Source organism: Dermochelys coriacea, chromosome 11 (genome assembly GCF_009764565.3).
Source record: "Dermochelys coriacea isolate rDerCor1 chromosome 11, rDerCor1.pri.v4, whole genome shotgun sequence".
Classification (NCBI taxonomy): domain Eukaryota; kingdom Metazoa; phylum Chordata; order Testudines; family Dermochelyidae; genus Dermochelys; species Dermochelys coriacea.
This window is the reverse complement of record NC_050078.2, coordinates 52596820-52614065: the sequence shown is the minus strand read 5'-3', so window position 1 is coordinate 52614065 and position 17246 is coordinate 52596820. Positions and strand designations below refer to the sequence as shown.

The following is a 17246-nucleotide window of genomic DNA, read 5'->3' as shown; positions in this document are numbered from 1 at the left end:
TATGTGGAGTCACATGCTTATGAATCATTATGCCTTGGTACAGGACTCCTCTGCTGATGCATCTTTTGGAATGGCAGTCCTCCATTTGGCTCTGCAACCTACAACCTTGCACCCTCCTCCTATTTGAGTGCTACTTGTCAGTCACTCACAGTGGAATTACACATAGGGATCAGCACTTGAAGAAGAGAAAGTTACTTACCTTAAAGTAACTGGTGGTTCTTCGAGATGTGTGGTCCCTGCTTGTATTCCACTACCCATCTTCCCTCTTGTCTGCTTTGGATCTTCTTTGATTTGCAGTGGAGAAGGAACTGGAGAGGCAGTCGGTCTGCCCCACTCCTTATTTCCTTGGTTGGAGGCCAGAGGTGAGCCAGTGTACAGGTGTGGACCAATGGACACTGCTTTCAAAACTCTCTGTCTCCAGGTGTATGGAGCGCATGCGTACCCCTCAGTGGAATACAGATAGGGAGCACACATCTTGAAGAACCTCCAGTTGCTATAAGCTAACAAACATTGTCTTTCTGGTTCACATATTAACATCCCACTTTTGAAAGGGGAAATTTCCTAGAGATTTAAGTCTTGTTATTGCATCAAATCTCAAACTAATTTGGTTCCATATTTCATACCAGCAAACCTATGCAAATGGGCACAAAACCATCAAACCAAAACTAACCTATGGGCTAGGAATGAGATCTGGCTAAGGGAAAGCTGAGTTTGATAAAACAATAACCTTCTTTTGGACTCCAAAATCAGTTCTAACTAACATTTGTGATGTGCTTTCAAGCCGTTTGCACAGCTCTAGAGAGGACCTTCCCTAAGCAATTGCCAACCACCTGATCCCTTTGTTCTTTTTCCTCCCACAGCTACCTTTCCTAACCCAAGGAGACTGTGGCCTTGCTACCTAAGCAAACACTGTAAGACACACAGGCCCCTAAAAGACAGCAGCAGGTAGGAGTGATGGAAGATTGGCCGGGAGAGGATTCACTGCTGGAGGGGGATTGGAGTGAGGGGACATGGAGGGCTACAGGGAATTGTTGGGTCCACCATATTTTGGGATAGGGTAGCATCTGAGATCTTGGGACTTATCCATAGAGAAAGTCATACTAGAGCTTGTCACAAAGCAGGAGAAAAATGTGAAATTTTCATCCCTGGTCACAGTTCAAACTTCAACAAAAAAATTCACTGGAATTTTGAAAAATTTTGACCAGCTCTATTTCAAATCTTATTGAAAGGTTCCCTGTTAGTGGAAATGCATTTTGCTTTGTGGGGACAAGTTTTCTGTGTATTCTTATGCACATTTTTGTAATAAGATCATGTAGTAAACTGTCCCCAGCTTATTAAAAGTGTATGTTTTCTTATGCTGTGGACTGGTTTGCCTATACGTACGTTAGCAGCACCAGGCACTGGCAGCTAACTAGAGACTGCTGTATGTATTTTGGCAATGCTGAGGATTTGTTTACTGCTTCATAATGAATCTATTGTTGCTCCTAATAAGTAGATGTATTTAATATTGAGGCTAGAGTTTGCATGTCTTGTTTTTACTCTGCTTATAGTCCTTTAACCATGGCAAGAATTATTTAAAGGAGACAAGGAGATTATAATGTTAGCTGTTACTGTCACTGTCTGAACAGGAGTAACTTGTGAAGTGTGTGTGAAATACTTCCTGGGCTCAATTCTCCCCTGCATCAGAGTTCCACTTGGTGCAGGGGAGGTGTGGCTATCAGAGAACAGATTACGCTTTCCTGATTCTGTGCTGGTCCAGACTTGGTGTCAGCTTAATGGTTGCTCTAAGGCCTTTATGCCAGTGGAAGTTCAGCATAAAATAGCAGTGCTCTGCCATAGCCCAGCGTATTCCTCTCCTCTCCTTCCTTGGCACACTCCTTGTGCTGTATGTGGTGCAGGAGCCAGTTCCAACAGCTTTTCGACATCAGGGAGTTCGCCTGTGTCACAAAATGCAAATCAGTTCTGTGATGATTGCAACCAGAGCGGGTCAACATTGTCCAAATTTAACTTTTTTGAAACACTAATGGACAGGAATGTTTTTGTGAGAAATGTTTCCCTTTTTTAAAAAAAAACGGCTAATAGGGCAAGTCGAAAACATTTACATTTGAAATTTTGATGGGGGAAAAAGGGACAAATTCTTCCAAGAAAATATGAACAATGTTCCTGTTTTTTTTTTCTTTGACCAGCTCTAATTGGGGCCTTTGTCACCTTCCCCATTTGCACCCAAATCGTGGCAAGAAAGTCTACCTCTCACTGCAGCCACTGGGAGCGGGATATAGACAGTTGCTCTGGCTGTTCCAGACTGTGACTCCCTGATTGCTGATGCTGGGCTTTACCTTTTTCCCTTCAAATGAAGGATATAGCCTCTCTCAGCAGATGGGATTAACCATTCCCAGCAGGAGCAGGTGATCCCATCCCAGAAATCAGGGGGACATGGGTTGAGCTTCCCCAGCCCCTGAGCTGTGTTGGGAGGATGAGGTAAAGAAGGGTAGAGTCTACTTCCAGTGACTAGTTGGGTGTAGAGGTTTCAGATGGTTCTCTCCCAGGATCTGGAATGTTAAGTAGAGCACTTTCCCAATGGCTGAATGGGAGTTGAGGATTTAGGTAGATCCTCTTCCAGTTGCCAGGGGGCGGAGGCACATTGACCAGGGAAAAGTAAGTAGGTAGACCACCATTCTGGCTGCCAGGGCAGTAGAGCTTCTTCCAGAAGTTTGCAATATTCAGGGATCTTCCTCCCAGTAGGTAGGACAGAGGGTAGAGATAGCCCCAGTAACTTGGCGAGAGCCCTTTTATGGTAGTCCAAGCAGGGTAATCCCCCTTGCAAAAAGTAGCGGGGGTTGGTAGCTCTCGTGGTGTCTCAGGGGGCTGGGATGGTGATAGATATTGCAGCAAACTCAGAGGGAGGTGGATTGTTTAACTTCCACTCAGTGGTGAAAAGGGAACGGGAGAGCCTCTTCCCAGCAACTTGGAAGGGGTAGAATCCCCTGTCAGTGGCTAAAGGCAGGGTATATCCTCTCCTATGCCTGGCCCCTTTCAGCAGCCAGGAATGTGTGTAAGGAGCAGACCACTCTCTTCTCAGCAGCCTTTTGTTCAAATACATTTGGGTCTCTTAATAAATTGCTCTGATACATTATCTTTACTGTACAGCAGCAGGAAACGATCCTGAAAATATATTTGTAAAAGGGAAAGTTCAAGGAAAAGTGAAGCTAGCTCTGATTCGGTTGTTTACCATCAATCAGACTGTTGCTTGGCAGGGACTGGATGACTATGAGCCTGAACAAGCTGAAAAGGGGCAGGAAAAGAAGTGGAGGCAGCATTCTTCCTATTTAAAGCTGCATCACTTCAAAAAAGTGTTTGCAGACTGTGACTGAGCTGGTGCTGAAAAAAAGGGGCTTGCAGATTTTGTCCTGGAGGTAGTGCTGAAAGGAAAAAGATCCCACAGCTGACTTCATGGTGCTAAAATAACCTTACATTTTTGCACTTTTTGCTGCCCAGGGGGATACACATGTCTAATATTTAGACATGATGGCAATCTGGGTGCAAACAAGAACTTTTTTCATTCTTGCTGCTTTATTAGGGCAATTTGTAACAACAAAAGCACAAGAAGACTTTCAAGAATTTGAGGGTGGTGAGTTTCCTTTTTTCTTTGTGTGCAGTTGTGTTTATTGCATAGTTTGGACAATAAGGGCAATAAAAAGCCTGTGCGATACTGTAATTGTGAGACTTTTTGGTTTAAATGCGGAGAAGGGGGCTGAGAGGTTTGCACCTTGGGAATCTGATCGGAAGACAGCTGAGTTTTTTAAAGCTGGAGCTTTGCAGGGTTCCCAAGTCTCTTGCCTTCAGTGCATTGTTTTGCAGATCGGGGGAGAACAATTGAATGCAAAATGTTTCTGTGGCGCATTTAGGAATAAACCCTGTTGCCTGGCATTAACTCCGTGTGGGGCTGGGGAGACTGGAAAGTTTGAACAAAAGAAAGTGCTTGAGATGAGTCTAAATCCAGTCTCTGGGGTTGGAAACTAGCCTGAACAATCTGAACTGAGTTGAGAGAAGTAAACACAGAAGACTTGTAGGGTGGAGTCTTTTTGCACTGAGCTGGATCTGCTTTATTAAATTCTTTGTTTTAGGGGATTTTCTTTCTTTCTTTCTTTCTTTCTTTCTTTCTTTCTTTCTTTCTTTCTTTCTTTCTTTCTTTCTTTCTTTCTTTCTTTCTTTCCAGTGACAGGATTTGATGGAAACCAGGCTTTTCTTCCCCACCCTTTTGACTTGCTTATCTGGACAGTGATAGTTTTCTCCAGGATGTTTGAAGTCAGGAAGCAAACTTAGTACTTCACTTGTGTGGCATGGCAGGCTTTATGTTCCTTTACATTTAATATCATGTAACTGCAAGAAAGTTATGGTTATTCAGGAGACTTTGTAGTGGCCTTTTCTACTATTTTGCCAAATCCAGATACATTGGTGTATTATGTCTCTTTGAAAAGTGTAAAAACTAGTTATGTTTCAGCCAGTAGGTATAGTGCCCTAGGTTAGGTTTCTCACATAATAAATCATGGCAGAGGTTAATGGAAAAAGATGTAGAAATGACTAATAGGCTAAAATTCAATGTAAATGACAATGATTTTATTGCATCCTATCATGCAGTTTCCTGTTTGTTTGTTTTTTTTGTTATGTTTTGTTATTAAACCCTTTCCCATAATCTGCAATACAGGGCATTGCATAAGTAATGGGAATTCAAATCCTAATGAATAAAACAGTGAAACTATTTTGAAAATGTTTGCAGTCCTGTGAGAGAAAATGAGATGCTTATGATTCTGTACATTGTATAAGAAGCCCTATAGAGGGAGCACTTTGTGTAATTTTGGGAGTATATTTTATATGGTTGCCATAAAGTGGGACATATCTTGTACATTTTTCAGATATAATGGTAACTAGAAAGGAAGAACCTATTATATAATAAAAACCTAGATGTAGAATATCAGACTATTAAATGAAGAACACGGAGCTTCTAATTTCATTTATGACCTTTCTGTAACTTTTTTTTAAAAAGGCAAATTTTAATTGAGATTTCTGCAGGCATAATACATGCCATTTATTTGCTTATTGCTATTAAGGGAACTGTGGGTTAAGCCCTTGATGTAACAACATTTTTTCAAATGCACTTTATATATACTGAACTCTCAGTAAACACTAACATGCATTTGATAGGCCAGATTATGAAATGTGTTATCATAAGATAACTTGTCTCTTGCATCATTTTCAGTTTGCTCTTTCTGCTTAAGAATGCACTGGCTTGTGTTTAGCTTAATTACATGAGGAAACTCCTCCTGCCATGCTCAGTGTAAAAAAGAAGAACTATTCAATTATTTGGAAGGAAAATGTGTTTGTATTGATGTAGGGAAGGAAATTCATCCCTGTAGTTTATTTGTATCTCAGTCTGGTGCACTTGTTTAATTGTATATGAAAAATGACATTAAATTCTGATTAAGAGCCTGATTTAGGCCCATTAGTGCAAAGAAAATTCACAGCTTAGTTTGTCCTTAGCTCACCTTGTTGTCATGCAAGTTACTGCAAGTTTCTGAGCTCAGTGCATACTGTCCTGTACTGTCAGTGATTCAATACAGCTTCCCTTCCACCTCTTCCCTTTTCCCTCCCCCCAAAAACTGCCCTGAACTGCTTGAGAACCAATGATAGCAGGTGTGTGCCATAGTTTCTAAATTATAGATGTATCTGGGGGGCATGAGGGAGGCGTTTTGGAAATCTTAGATTAGAATGACTACCAGTCTTGCTGCTTTTTGAAAAAAATGGAGAACTCTCTACAGTGATTTAGCATTCCCACACTAAAAATATAAAATAAATAAATAAAACTCCTACCAATAGGGAGGAATGAAGAAAAACACACAACTTTTGCTAATATAACTAACAGAATGTATATGGGGCTCAGCATGAGACTGGGGTGCCCGAGTGTGCGGAAGGACAGCTAGATTGAAAGTAGTAAAGCAGGTAGAAAATTCCTGAATGGATTTCAAAGGATGACTAAGTAGATTCACTAAAGGACTTTTAAAAACAAAGACATCATTTAACAATTCTCTGTGATGCTTATAATCACTTTAAAATGAAATCTATTTCCCTACAGAATCTTTCTTGCTCAATGCCAGGGCATATTGATTTGTTTTGGTAAGATTGCTCATGACAAGATTACTTGGTTGGCAGTAGTTATGTATGACAAAGTCATGTTAAATGCATGTTAAAAATAACAAAAATTTCAAACATATGGTAAAATAATGGTAGGCCTAATTATGGGACTAGCCACCTTGAGAGTGTTCCTTTAAGCATCATTTGGAAGTGCAGTTTGATACCATGTAGGTAAGGGTGCTATAAATGCCTCGATAGAGAGAAGGATGCTAGTCTTCAGTCTAAATTCTGTATATTGGTCCAGGCTAATTTAGGAGTGCAGGACGGCCAAATGGAGCCCACATGGTGGCTGGAATTGTGGTTTGTGGGCCATACATTGCCTTCCAGTACTTGTCCCTGTAGTGAACATTGGGAGTAGGCATTGTTACATATAGTTAAGGTCCTTTTCCTCCTGCCTTAGGGCTCAGCATAGGGGAAACTATTGGAAGAACCTTTGCATGCTCTTAGGCCAGTGGTTTTCAAACTGCGGGTCGTGACCCAGTACTGGATCGTGGAATGGAAGACACTGGGTCGCGGCAGCTCTGGTCAGTACTGCCGACTGAGCCGTTAAAAGTCCCATCGGCGGTGCTGCCTGGCTAAGGCAGGCTAGTCCCTACCTGTGATGACACTGTGCTGCGCCCCAGAAGCAGCCAGCAGCAGGTCTGGCTCCTAGGCGGGGAGGGGAGGGGGGCACGGGGCTCCACATGCTGCCCCAGCCCTGAGCACCGGCTCTGCACTCCCATTAGCTGATTCCCGGCCAATGGCAGCTGGGGTGGGGGGTAGTGCCTGCAGGCGAGAGCTGTGCGGAGCCACTTGCATGCCTCTGCCTAGGAGCCAGACCTCCTGCTGGCTGCTTCTGGGGCGCAGCATGATCCATGGTGCCAGGACAGGCCGGAAGCCTGCCTTAGCACCCCGCATTGCAACTCTGACAGGGAGTCGGCCAAGGTAATCCCGTGCCCCAATCCCCTACCCCAGCCCTGAGTGCCCCCAAACCTGCACCCCAAACTCCTCATCCCTGGCTCCATCCCCAGTCCAGAGCCCTGCCCGCCCCCACACCCTGAACCCCTCATTCCTGGCTCCGTTGGGTCACAGGCATCAACAATTTTCTTCAACTGGGTCACCAGAAAAAAAGTTTGAAAACCATTGTCCTAGGCCATTCCTTGCCTGTGCACTAGCTCTCTGCCAGTTTCCTTAACCACCATCCTTAGTGATACACCACAAGAGTTGTTTCATGAAAACTAGAATGTCACTTTCTTCACTCTTGCTTGTCTGAATCTGAGTTGGGATACTGGGAATTGCCTCAGTGCAGGAAGGTTTATAGTCTCCTCCAAACCCCATCTGAATATGGTACTGCTTACCTATGGCAATAATTTCCTGGATTTCTGTGTGTTCCTATATTCTCCAAGTAGTTCAGTTTGCTTCTCTTGCCAGCTTTTGGTTAAATTTACTCCAAAATATGGAAAATTTCCTTGCCTCCTGCATGCATTTCAATGTCTTACACCTGTAACATCCCACATATTGTGAAGTCAGTCCCACTCCCACTGAAGGGTGCTTTAGCAGGATTGTGCCATTTGTTTTTTTCTTGTTCTTTTGAGCGATCAAGCTTTTAAAAACTGTGGATCTTCTCAAGCAAGATCCTCCCACAGAAAGGTCTTTTCCCTTTGTGACACCGTCACTCCCACCCTAGGACTCAATGGAGGTTTCTCAAATAAGGTTAGGATCTACACAGAGGAAAAAGAGATGGAGTCTTTCCAGAGTGGAGGCAGAAATGAATAGAACTGTGTGGGGTGGATGTAGGGCTGGAAGATATGTACATTGTCTCCTCTCTGGTCTCACAGAGCTAATTTGGTGTTTTTTCTTAAAACCTCAGCTCCTGGAGTCATCTGATTACATGAGAATCTCTGCTTCCATTTTTTTTAAAAGAGACATTTCTGGATCTTATGGCGGCAAAAGAGAATTGGAAAATATGACCCCTAAAGGCTATGGATTTGTCAAGAACAAATTATGCCAAACCAATCTAATTTCCTTCTTTGACAGGGTTACTGGCCTAGTAGATGGGGGAAAGCAGTGGATGTGGTATACTTTGATTTTAGTAAAGCTTCTGACACAGTACCACATGACATTCTCATAATCAAACTAAGATAAATTACTATAAGATGGGTGAAAAATTGTTTGAAAGATGGTACTCAAAGAATAGTTATCAATGACTCACTGTCAAACTGGGCAGATGTATCTAACGCAGTCCCACACGAGTCAGTCCTGGGTCTACTAGTATTCAATATTTTCATTAAGAACTTGGATAATGAAGTGGAGAGTATGCTTATTACACTTGTGAATGACAACAAGCTGGGAGGGGCTGCAAGCATTTTGGAGGACAGAATTAGAATTCAAAATGACTTTGGGAAATTGGAGAATCAGTCTGAAATCCACAAGATGAAATTCAATAAAGACAAGTGCAAAGTACTGCACTTAGGAAGGAAAAATCAATACACAAATACAAAATGGAGAACAATTGGCTAGGCAGTAGTATTGATGAAAAGAATCTAGGAGTTATAATAGATCACAAATTGAATATGAGTCAACAGTGTGAAGCAATTACAAAAAAGGCTAATATCATTCTGGGGTGTACATATGTAAGATATGGGAGGTAATTGTCCTGCTGTACACAGCACTGGTGAAGTCTTAGCTGGAGTAGCAGTGTTCAATTTTGGGTGACACACTTTAAGAAAGCTGTGGATAAATTGGAGAGAGTCCAGAGGAGAGCAACAAAAATGATAAAAGGTTTGAAAACCTGACCTATCAGGAAAGATAAAATAACCGGTCATATTTAGTTTCAAGAAAAGACTGAGGGTGAACTTGATACCAGTCTTCAATATGTCAAGGGCTGTTATAAAGAGGATGGTGGTCAATTTTACTCCAAGTCTGCTGAAGATAGGGCAGGAAGTAATGCGTGTAAACTGCAGCAAGGAAGATTTAGGTTAGATATTAGGAAAATCTTTGTAATTATATAGGTAGTTAAGATCTGGAATAGGCTTCCAAGGAGGCTGTAGAATCCCCACCGTTGGAGGTTTTTAAGAACAAGGTGGACAAACATCCGTCAGGGATGGTTCAGGTTTACTTGGTCCTGCCTGGGGACTGCATGGGGCTGGACTTGATGACCTCTCAAGGTCCCTTCCAGCCCTATGAATCGATGAAAAATCAGAAATTAAAGAAAGATTGGAAATTTATTTTAAAAATCTCATGGTATTTTGGGACCTGACTCATGATTTTTGAACTTGTGTGACTGACAGTACTGCTCCTTCATCTGTGGAATTATGTAGAAAAAACTGCAAGGGGAACCTGTTGGAGATATCCTCCCACCATGAGAAAGGGCAGTCTAGTTCAAAGTTATGAAATCTGCTTAGAAGAGAGAGAGGGTGGTTCACACAAGTGATGCACATCTGCTGAATAATTGGAAAAGATCATAGCTACTCAGGAATTTAAAAATAATTGTGTGCTTTGCCTTATAGTACTGGAATTTTTACCACAGTGTTTATAAATACAGATTATTGCCATAGAAACCACATCACCATCTCATCTCTCTCCCTGTCTCTCACACTCCCACGCACCATTTATTGTTGAATGTTAATTTTCTTAAGTGTTAATATATTTTAATATTAGCAGAGTTAGGATGGATTTTGCAACCTTTGCTCTTATAAGATTTCAGGATCAGGTCCATTAATATTGTTTATTAATGTAAATTGCAAGGGCCATTATGTTAACTTGTCAGGAATCTACTTTTCCCTTCTTACATTCTTTTCTTTACAAAAATTGAAAAAATAAAACTTCTGCCAAACAGCAATGACTTTATTATATATTTATATAAGAAAACCCATCTTAGAAACAGCATCTTTTTTCAGTGTGGTCCCTCCAGATTTCCATCTGGGTTCACTGAGGCATAGGAGGTTAAATGCTACGATCAGGATTAGAACCCAGGCACCCTCTGTTTTCCCCTTTCTCTGTTTAAACAACTAGACCACACAGCGTTTTGTGAGAGAAAAGATATAGTGGGATTATGGGGGGGGGGGGGGGAAGGGAAGGACTAGTGACTCTGAGGAAAGGTAAGAGTGATTATTATGTGACAGTTCTTTTATGTAACTTTTCGCAATATTCAGAGAAAGGCAATGAACTGTGTTCCAAGGAATAAAAAACAGAGCAAATTCCAGCTTTAGAATGTGATCAGTCCTTATATGTACATGTGTTTAGATGCTTTCTGCTAAGTTTCTGTCTTTGTGACTCTGCAGCTTAGAACTGTAGATATTAACTGTATGTAGATGTTAACTGTATGTATAACATAGGGTGGAATGATACATGCATTAACTCTAAATATAACGAGAAAGAAATGAACAGAACTGTCCATTTACAAAAATATACATTCTCTAGATTTTGAGGAAATCAGGTACTACAGTCTGAACTTGAAATAAAATGACTAGAACATACTCCATTTACACTTATGTGACATATAATGTCTCTCAGGAGGATATGTAGCTACATAGTTCACGCTTTTAAACAATAAAAGGTGCTTCTGAGGTGACACCATATTTCAGATATATACAGTCATGTCTTGCCTCCAAGATAGTGGTAGGATTATTACAGTATTGTGTGTTTTGTGATGTTAAAAAGTTCCCAGATAACAACATTTGAATCACTTGTTTTTTGTACTTCAGGAAATTATGCAAGGATTTTGTAGACTGGAACATCCTTAGTTAGGATAAAGGAAACTTGCAGAATTAAGTCTGCTGCTGAGCAACCATTGATAACGAGAAGGTGCCACTGTTTAAAGTCTGTGACACAACATCTACATGAAGTAGCAGTTCTGTTTGTGTAAGGCACATTTTCTGCTACATACTCCTGCTATAAGTCTCTTTTGGTTTGCCATGGTATATCCACTAAGGCAAATTAATTCCATGATTTGTAAATATTTTATTCCTGATTCTTCTGATTTTGGGTCTGGCCTTTCTATCCATCTCATTTAGCTCATCTATTTTAATGAGTTTTTTTAATTAGCACCCATTATTATAGTGTCTAATGACCTGTTCCAAAACCCACTGAAGCTAACGGGTGGCTTTCCACTGACTTCAGAAGACATTGGATGAGGCACCACAGTACAATCCCAATGGGACTAATCCTAGAGGGAAAGGGCTGCAGGATCAGTCCCTAAATACAGTAGTAAATTTAGGTTGCCTGAAATATTACCTGAAATAGATTGCAGTAAAATTTGTTTCAGTATTTTAGCATTTCAGCTAATAGGAAATATTTGTTACCTTTTCGGAATTCACTGAAGAGAACACATCCAATAAGTTGTATAAATGCTGTATGGAAAAAGTTCAATTGTATAATTGCCAAAGATGCACAATTTACACTATTTAATATAATTGGACATGTTCCAAATTTAATTAACCACTCAAAAGACCCAGATCACTTGTTTGTAACATTTGTCACACTGTGATTCTTTTAATCCAAAACTATCTTCTGATGTACTGAACGATCTTAAATTTGAATGAGTCCAAAGTGAATTTTTAAAATTTAGCATAAATGATAGCATGGAAAATAATGACTAGTACTGGGAAATCTAACTCCCCACACTAGGTTTCACAGTAATTTGTTAATGGATCTTCAGGAATAGTAATGCCATGATAAATCCTCTTACTGTAGACTGAGGGACGTCACGTTGATGTGTCTGAACTTACCTGAAATCCATTTAGGGTCTGATGCCGTTTCCCGGTGAAATCAGTGGAATGATTGCTCATTGACTAGGATGGGAGTTTGATCAGGTTCACATCGAATATTTAAAAATTCAGCATCAGTGAAGGTCCCAAATCAAAAACTCAGTTCTAAAATCTGGAAAAGAAATTCAGAATCTTTGAAAAGCCCAGATACGAAGGAATAGTTTCATCTCTATCTCTACTCAGGAGTCACTTCACTCAATTTAACATCAGCATAAGCTGTATTCAGGATGAATACATACATAGTTTATATATTCAATTCTCTAATAGGTGGAAGGACACTTATTTTCTTTGTCCTTTATCAGATCTTGAGGCCCTGAGAGTGTTCCATATTGTGATCTATTGTTTGACTGTTTTGTTGGACAATTTTTGTTTTGACTCTGTTATTGTGAATTATTCTTTGACTGTATTTTTCTTCTGCTTTAAGTTAATAAAAGGTAACATTAATTTAACAGTATGAACCAGTAAAAATGAACTCTGTTTCATATGGATTGTTCAACAAATAAACTAATTATATGGATTGTTTTATATGGATTGATTCAGACTATTCTTCTTTCCAACATAACTCTTATTAATGTCATTGGGAATTACACAGACATGTGGAAAGGAGAATAGATCCTTTAATACGTGTATTACTGGTCCTCTAATTACAGCTAAGCTTAACCATTATAGTCAAAGTACTCATATTTTAAAACACCTTCCTTGTTCTGTTTTTGAAGAGAAGAAATGTCTGCTCTTTTCAATTTAGTCTTTTCCCTGTACTCTGTTCTAAACTGAATTGCTCCAGTTACTGTACTTACCAGGAATGCAAGGAATGTTAGGAGCACATTATAGATAACTTCTCAAAAGCCTATGGGGAAAAATATGTAATTATGAGTATGTGCTTTAATTGCTAGCCCTGGGTCAATATGTTTCAGCTGTGGCACTCACAAGCCTGTAAGCTGTAGGTCAAGAAGAAATTCAGGAAATGCTAATGTGGCTCTTTACTTCCAGAATATCTCTGCTAGGGATCTGCATTCTTTATTTGTTTGCTCCTGTACAAAATGATTTGTCATGGTAGAAACCCAATATCTGTGTTGCGCTGAAAATGATTTTGTATGGGTCATTTACCCATCCATTATAATTTAGCATGGAACTGTACTTGCAGTGTACAGATTTGATAGAGTGCACATGTTGAGGTCAATAATGCCCACTTGCTTCTTAAAAACAGGATATAATGTATTATGTTTCATTTTGAGTAAGATTCACCCCGTCCACACAACCCCCTCAGCCTCACTGAAATCTTTAACATGTGCTTTCAGTTGTGTGGAGAGCCTTCCTTTCATTGGATTTATGCATGTGGAATTTTTGTTTCACATGCTCATTCGCAGTTATGAAAATAATAAAATATGGAAAGGTTTGGATGCTGATAAACCATTGGCACTTATGGGAATTAAGATCAAATATCCAGGCTGTTACTTATCATGATCTTTTCTAACTAAAACACAAAGTTGCCACTGCTGGCTGTGCTGGTGTTCTTTTCGTGAGAGACAACTTCAGCATTCCATCATCTCATCAGCTCATGCTGCTGAAAGGTCATGTGTTATATAAGCATGAAGATTAAGACTGATTATCAGAGGGCCAGTGGTATGGCAATAGTATGTTGATCTCTTATGCGGGAGGCCCATATTCATGCACAGTCATGTATTAAGATTAACAGTCATGTACTATAAGGTTCTATATTGGCTGGTGAAGATTAAGGGATGCAGATACTGGGCTTGGTCTCTGGAGAGGAGAAATGCTGACCAGACTGCCAGGAGATCTGTTGGATATAACTGGAGCCTTACTGCAGTTACTTCAGCAGTTGTATGTTTTTCTGTAGCTACCTGCAAAATATTTTAGGTAAAAAATTCATCTAACAGGGTTTATCTCTATCTTATATAGAGAGATTTCCACAGCACTTCCTGTCCCCTTTAATGGAATGTCAACAACCTCACAGTATTTGATTTCCACTCTTTAGAATTACAGTAACATAGGTGAGTGTGAGAATTAGTTTTCATTCTGTGTCTGTGTTCTCTGGATAATCTCATGGTGTTTGGCTTTCAATTCAACAAGGACTATTCCTATAGTACTGTTGGTTATAATCCATACTCTTGTATATAATTCAGTGTATTCGAATATTTCTTCCAGGAGTCTAGTTCAGGTAAAATAGACCCAAGATCGAAATATTTACATCTGGAAAAAAGTGAAACATAAGATAAAAGTCAGCAGGAAATTTTCCTTAAGAACATAAGAATGGCCATACTGGGACAGACCAAAAGTCCATCGAGCTATTATCCTGTCTTCTGACAGTGGCCAATGCCAGGTGCTTCAGAGGGAATGAACAGAACAGGTAATCATCAAGTGATCCTTCCTATTAGTGGAATTTCTTTTCCCGTTTCCTGGGTACATGTGGTATCACAGTGAATTTCAGAAGATATTTTGAGTAGACACAAACTGACTGCCCATGGTTAATCAGATTAAATATCTTTCCAAGAGATTCTGGAAGAGATTGCTTGGTTGATTTGTCAGTTCACTTTCCACCCTAAGCTTTAATGCCTCCAGGCATTAAATATCCAAGTAGGTCAGGAAATGAACTAAAGTGTAGAAATATAGCCATAAATCTGTTGGCAATCTGAGTTAAGACAATTTATCTCCAGTTCAGTTTTTCACAAATAATTTCTCTACTTCATTCTGTCAAATCTTTAAATATAATGAAAGCTGAAATAGAGATTAGCTGCTGCTGTGATTGCTACCCTGTGACAATTATTTTGGTCTCTTTTAGATGGCTACCTCAAGATGTTCTTTCCTTTGCTTACTTTGAATGTTAAGATTGTCAAATGTTATAGTTCATATGTTAGATGCCTAGTTAACAGTATCCTGGGGCATAGGAAGTATTGTTGAAAGAACAAACTGAAACATTACTAACTCCTGGAGGCTATGGTATATAATTAAGGATCGTCAGGTACAGTACATCCTGTTTTGAATGTTCATTGCTATTTTAAGGAAAGAAATTTACACTGAATTCTAAAAGATTAGGCTCCTGAATGGAAAGATACATATCCAGGAAAAGTCCAACATTGACCGGGCAGCCTCACATTCAGGATGTGAATGTTCCTGAAGCCCTTTTCCCTGCAACCCTCTACCTACTGATTGACTCAGGTCCAGTGAAATGTACTTGTAAGAGTCCATGCTTGGGGAAGGAGAGGTGGTCTCTTGGATACCTAGGGCCAATCTCATGCTGATCTTTGAATATTAAAATGGAAACCTTTTTACACAGTGCACTGAGGAGACACGTTCGTAGTGGCAAATGTTGCTTAGAAAAGTGGCTTCTGTGTTCTGTACAAGCTGAAGCTTTTCCAGGCCCAGCCTTTAGGCTTTCAAGCTTTAGGCTTAATTTATACATACAAGGATAATTTTATTATATTTTTATAAACTTTCACCATGTGTTCACCTGGGAGATCTGAGACTCAAATTTTTGGAAACGATTGTAGATCTCTCCAAGAAACTGAGGGTATGTGATGGAGGAGGGTCCCAGAGTCCGGACTCTAGCCTGAGCCTGAATGTCTGCCCTGCAATATTTTGGCTCTGCAGTCAGAGACCCAGGAGGCCGAGTCAGCTGACACAGGCCAGCTGCAAGTGTTTTACTGCAGTGTGGACACACTCCTAGAACAGTGTTTCCCAAACTTGGGACGCCGCTTATTCAGGGAAAGCCCCTGGCGGGCCGGGCCAGTTTGTTTACCTGCCATGTCCCTCGGCCCGTGCTGCTTCCCACATCCCCCATTGGCGTGCAACGGTGAACCGCGGCCAGTGGGAGCCATGATTGGCCGAACCTGCGGACGTGGCAGGTAAACAAACTGGCCTGGCCTGCCAGGGGCTTTCCCTGAACAAGCGGCGTCCCAAGTTTGGGAAACACTGACCTAGAAGAAGAGAGAAAGAGCATGTTAATGCAATTCACAGATGATACTAAAGAGGGAGTTGTTGTAAATGATCAAAATATGAGCAGAAAATAATAAGATCAGAATCAATTTAGAAAAATGCAAGCTGTTATAATCCAGCTGGGGAAAAATAACCCGAAACACGTGTCAGCATGTGAGAGAAATGCTGAAAGATGCTTGAGCATGCTAATGGACAGAAAATTAGATCTGAGTTTGCATTGCAATATGGAAGCAAAAGAGAGTAAAACTATGGCTCCTATCCTGCTCTCTGCTACATGGCCCAGAGTAGAGACAAACATGGTTAATATGCTCAAATTGGACAGAAAATAATAGGGTAGAGGAGCTCAGTCTTTTGTCTGTTCTTGAGTCAGCAGAAGCCCTCCTGCCCACATAGTATGTGGAAATTTTGGGGACATGACTTGCTGGAACTGGAGAGAAATTGATGTATACTATCCTAGCCAACCATGGATTTTGCAGCATTATCTTCCTATCCATCCTATCCTACACATGCACACATTCGCCAGACTGAGTACCAATGCAGTTCTGTGCCTCCATCTGGGAGGAGGAGCCACGACTAAGCATAGAAAGGTAATGTGATGACTGGTGTGTATGTGTAGCCTTCCTGCTTTTGCTACCTGTACGTTTTCCTGTTTGTTTCCTGGTTCCTGCTCCCTGAACTCAGTGTTCCAGTTCCCATTCCTTTGTGTGCATCTACATAGTATTGGGTGTGTGCAGTTACTCAGGCCTGCTGCTACATACCTACCATTTGGGCTGTTACGTTTTGTTCCGACTGTTGCTGACTTAACTGGTTCATGGTTATTACATGTTTTGATTGACCACCTACCTGAGTTTCTCACTTAGATTTCCTTGTATTTTTGGATAGCTGTTCTGGGTGCATCAGAGCATAATAGGCAAGAACTTCTTATTGATGCGTGGGGAGTGAGATGTGGTCCATGTTTCCCAAAGGTCTGTGTGATTGAGAGGGTATGCCCAAGCATGACTCCTCTGTGGCACTTAGGACCCACAATGGTTTGTATTTTCCATTGTTTAAAAAGAGCCACATGCATTGAGTATTGGTTTTTCATGTCCTATTGATTTCTAAACCAACCCCCTGAAATAATAATTAATAAAAACTCCAACCTTTAAATTGTCTTTCCCACACTGAAAAATGTATCAGCATTCTAAAGGAAAGGCTGAAATATAAGTTGATGCTTCTCAACTAGATGACCCTCTTATAAACAAGCCAAGGCACCCCAAGGGTAGGAGTTGTGTAAAGTTCAGTCTTTTTCTACAGCACTCACAGCCACGGAGCAGGCATGTCGAATGGAGGAACAGCCAAACCAAACTGATATATTAA

At 40.6% G+C, this 17246-nt stretch overlaps 1 protein-coding gene across 1 annotated transcript in view; it reads left to right on the top strand.

Moving 5' to 3' along the window:
* Positions 1-3284: 3284 nt before the first annotated feature.
* Positions 3285-17246, top strand: part of COL5A2 (collagen type V alpha 2 chain) — a 184145-nt gene continuing 170183 nt past the window's right edge. Inside the window, 1 exon segment of the mRNA XM_038422277.2 lies at positions 3285-3628. Within this exon segment, the coding sequence (XP_038278205.1) occupies positions 3523-3628 (106 nt within the window). The 5' untranslated portion in view covers positions 3285-3522.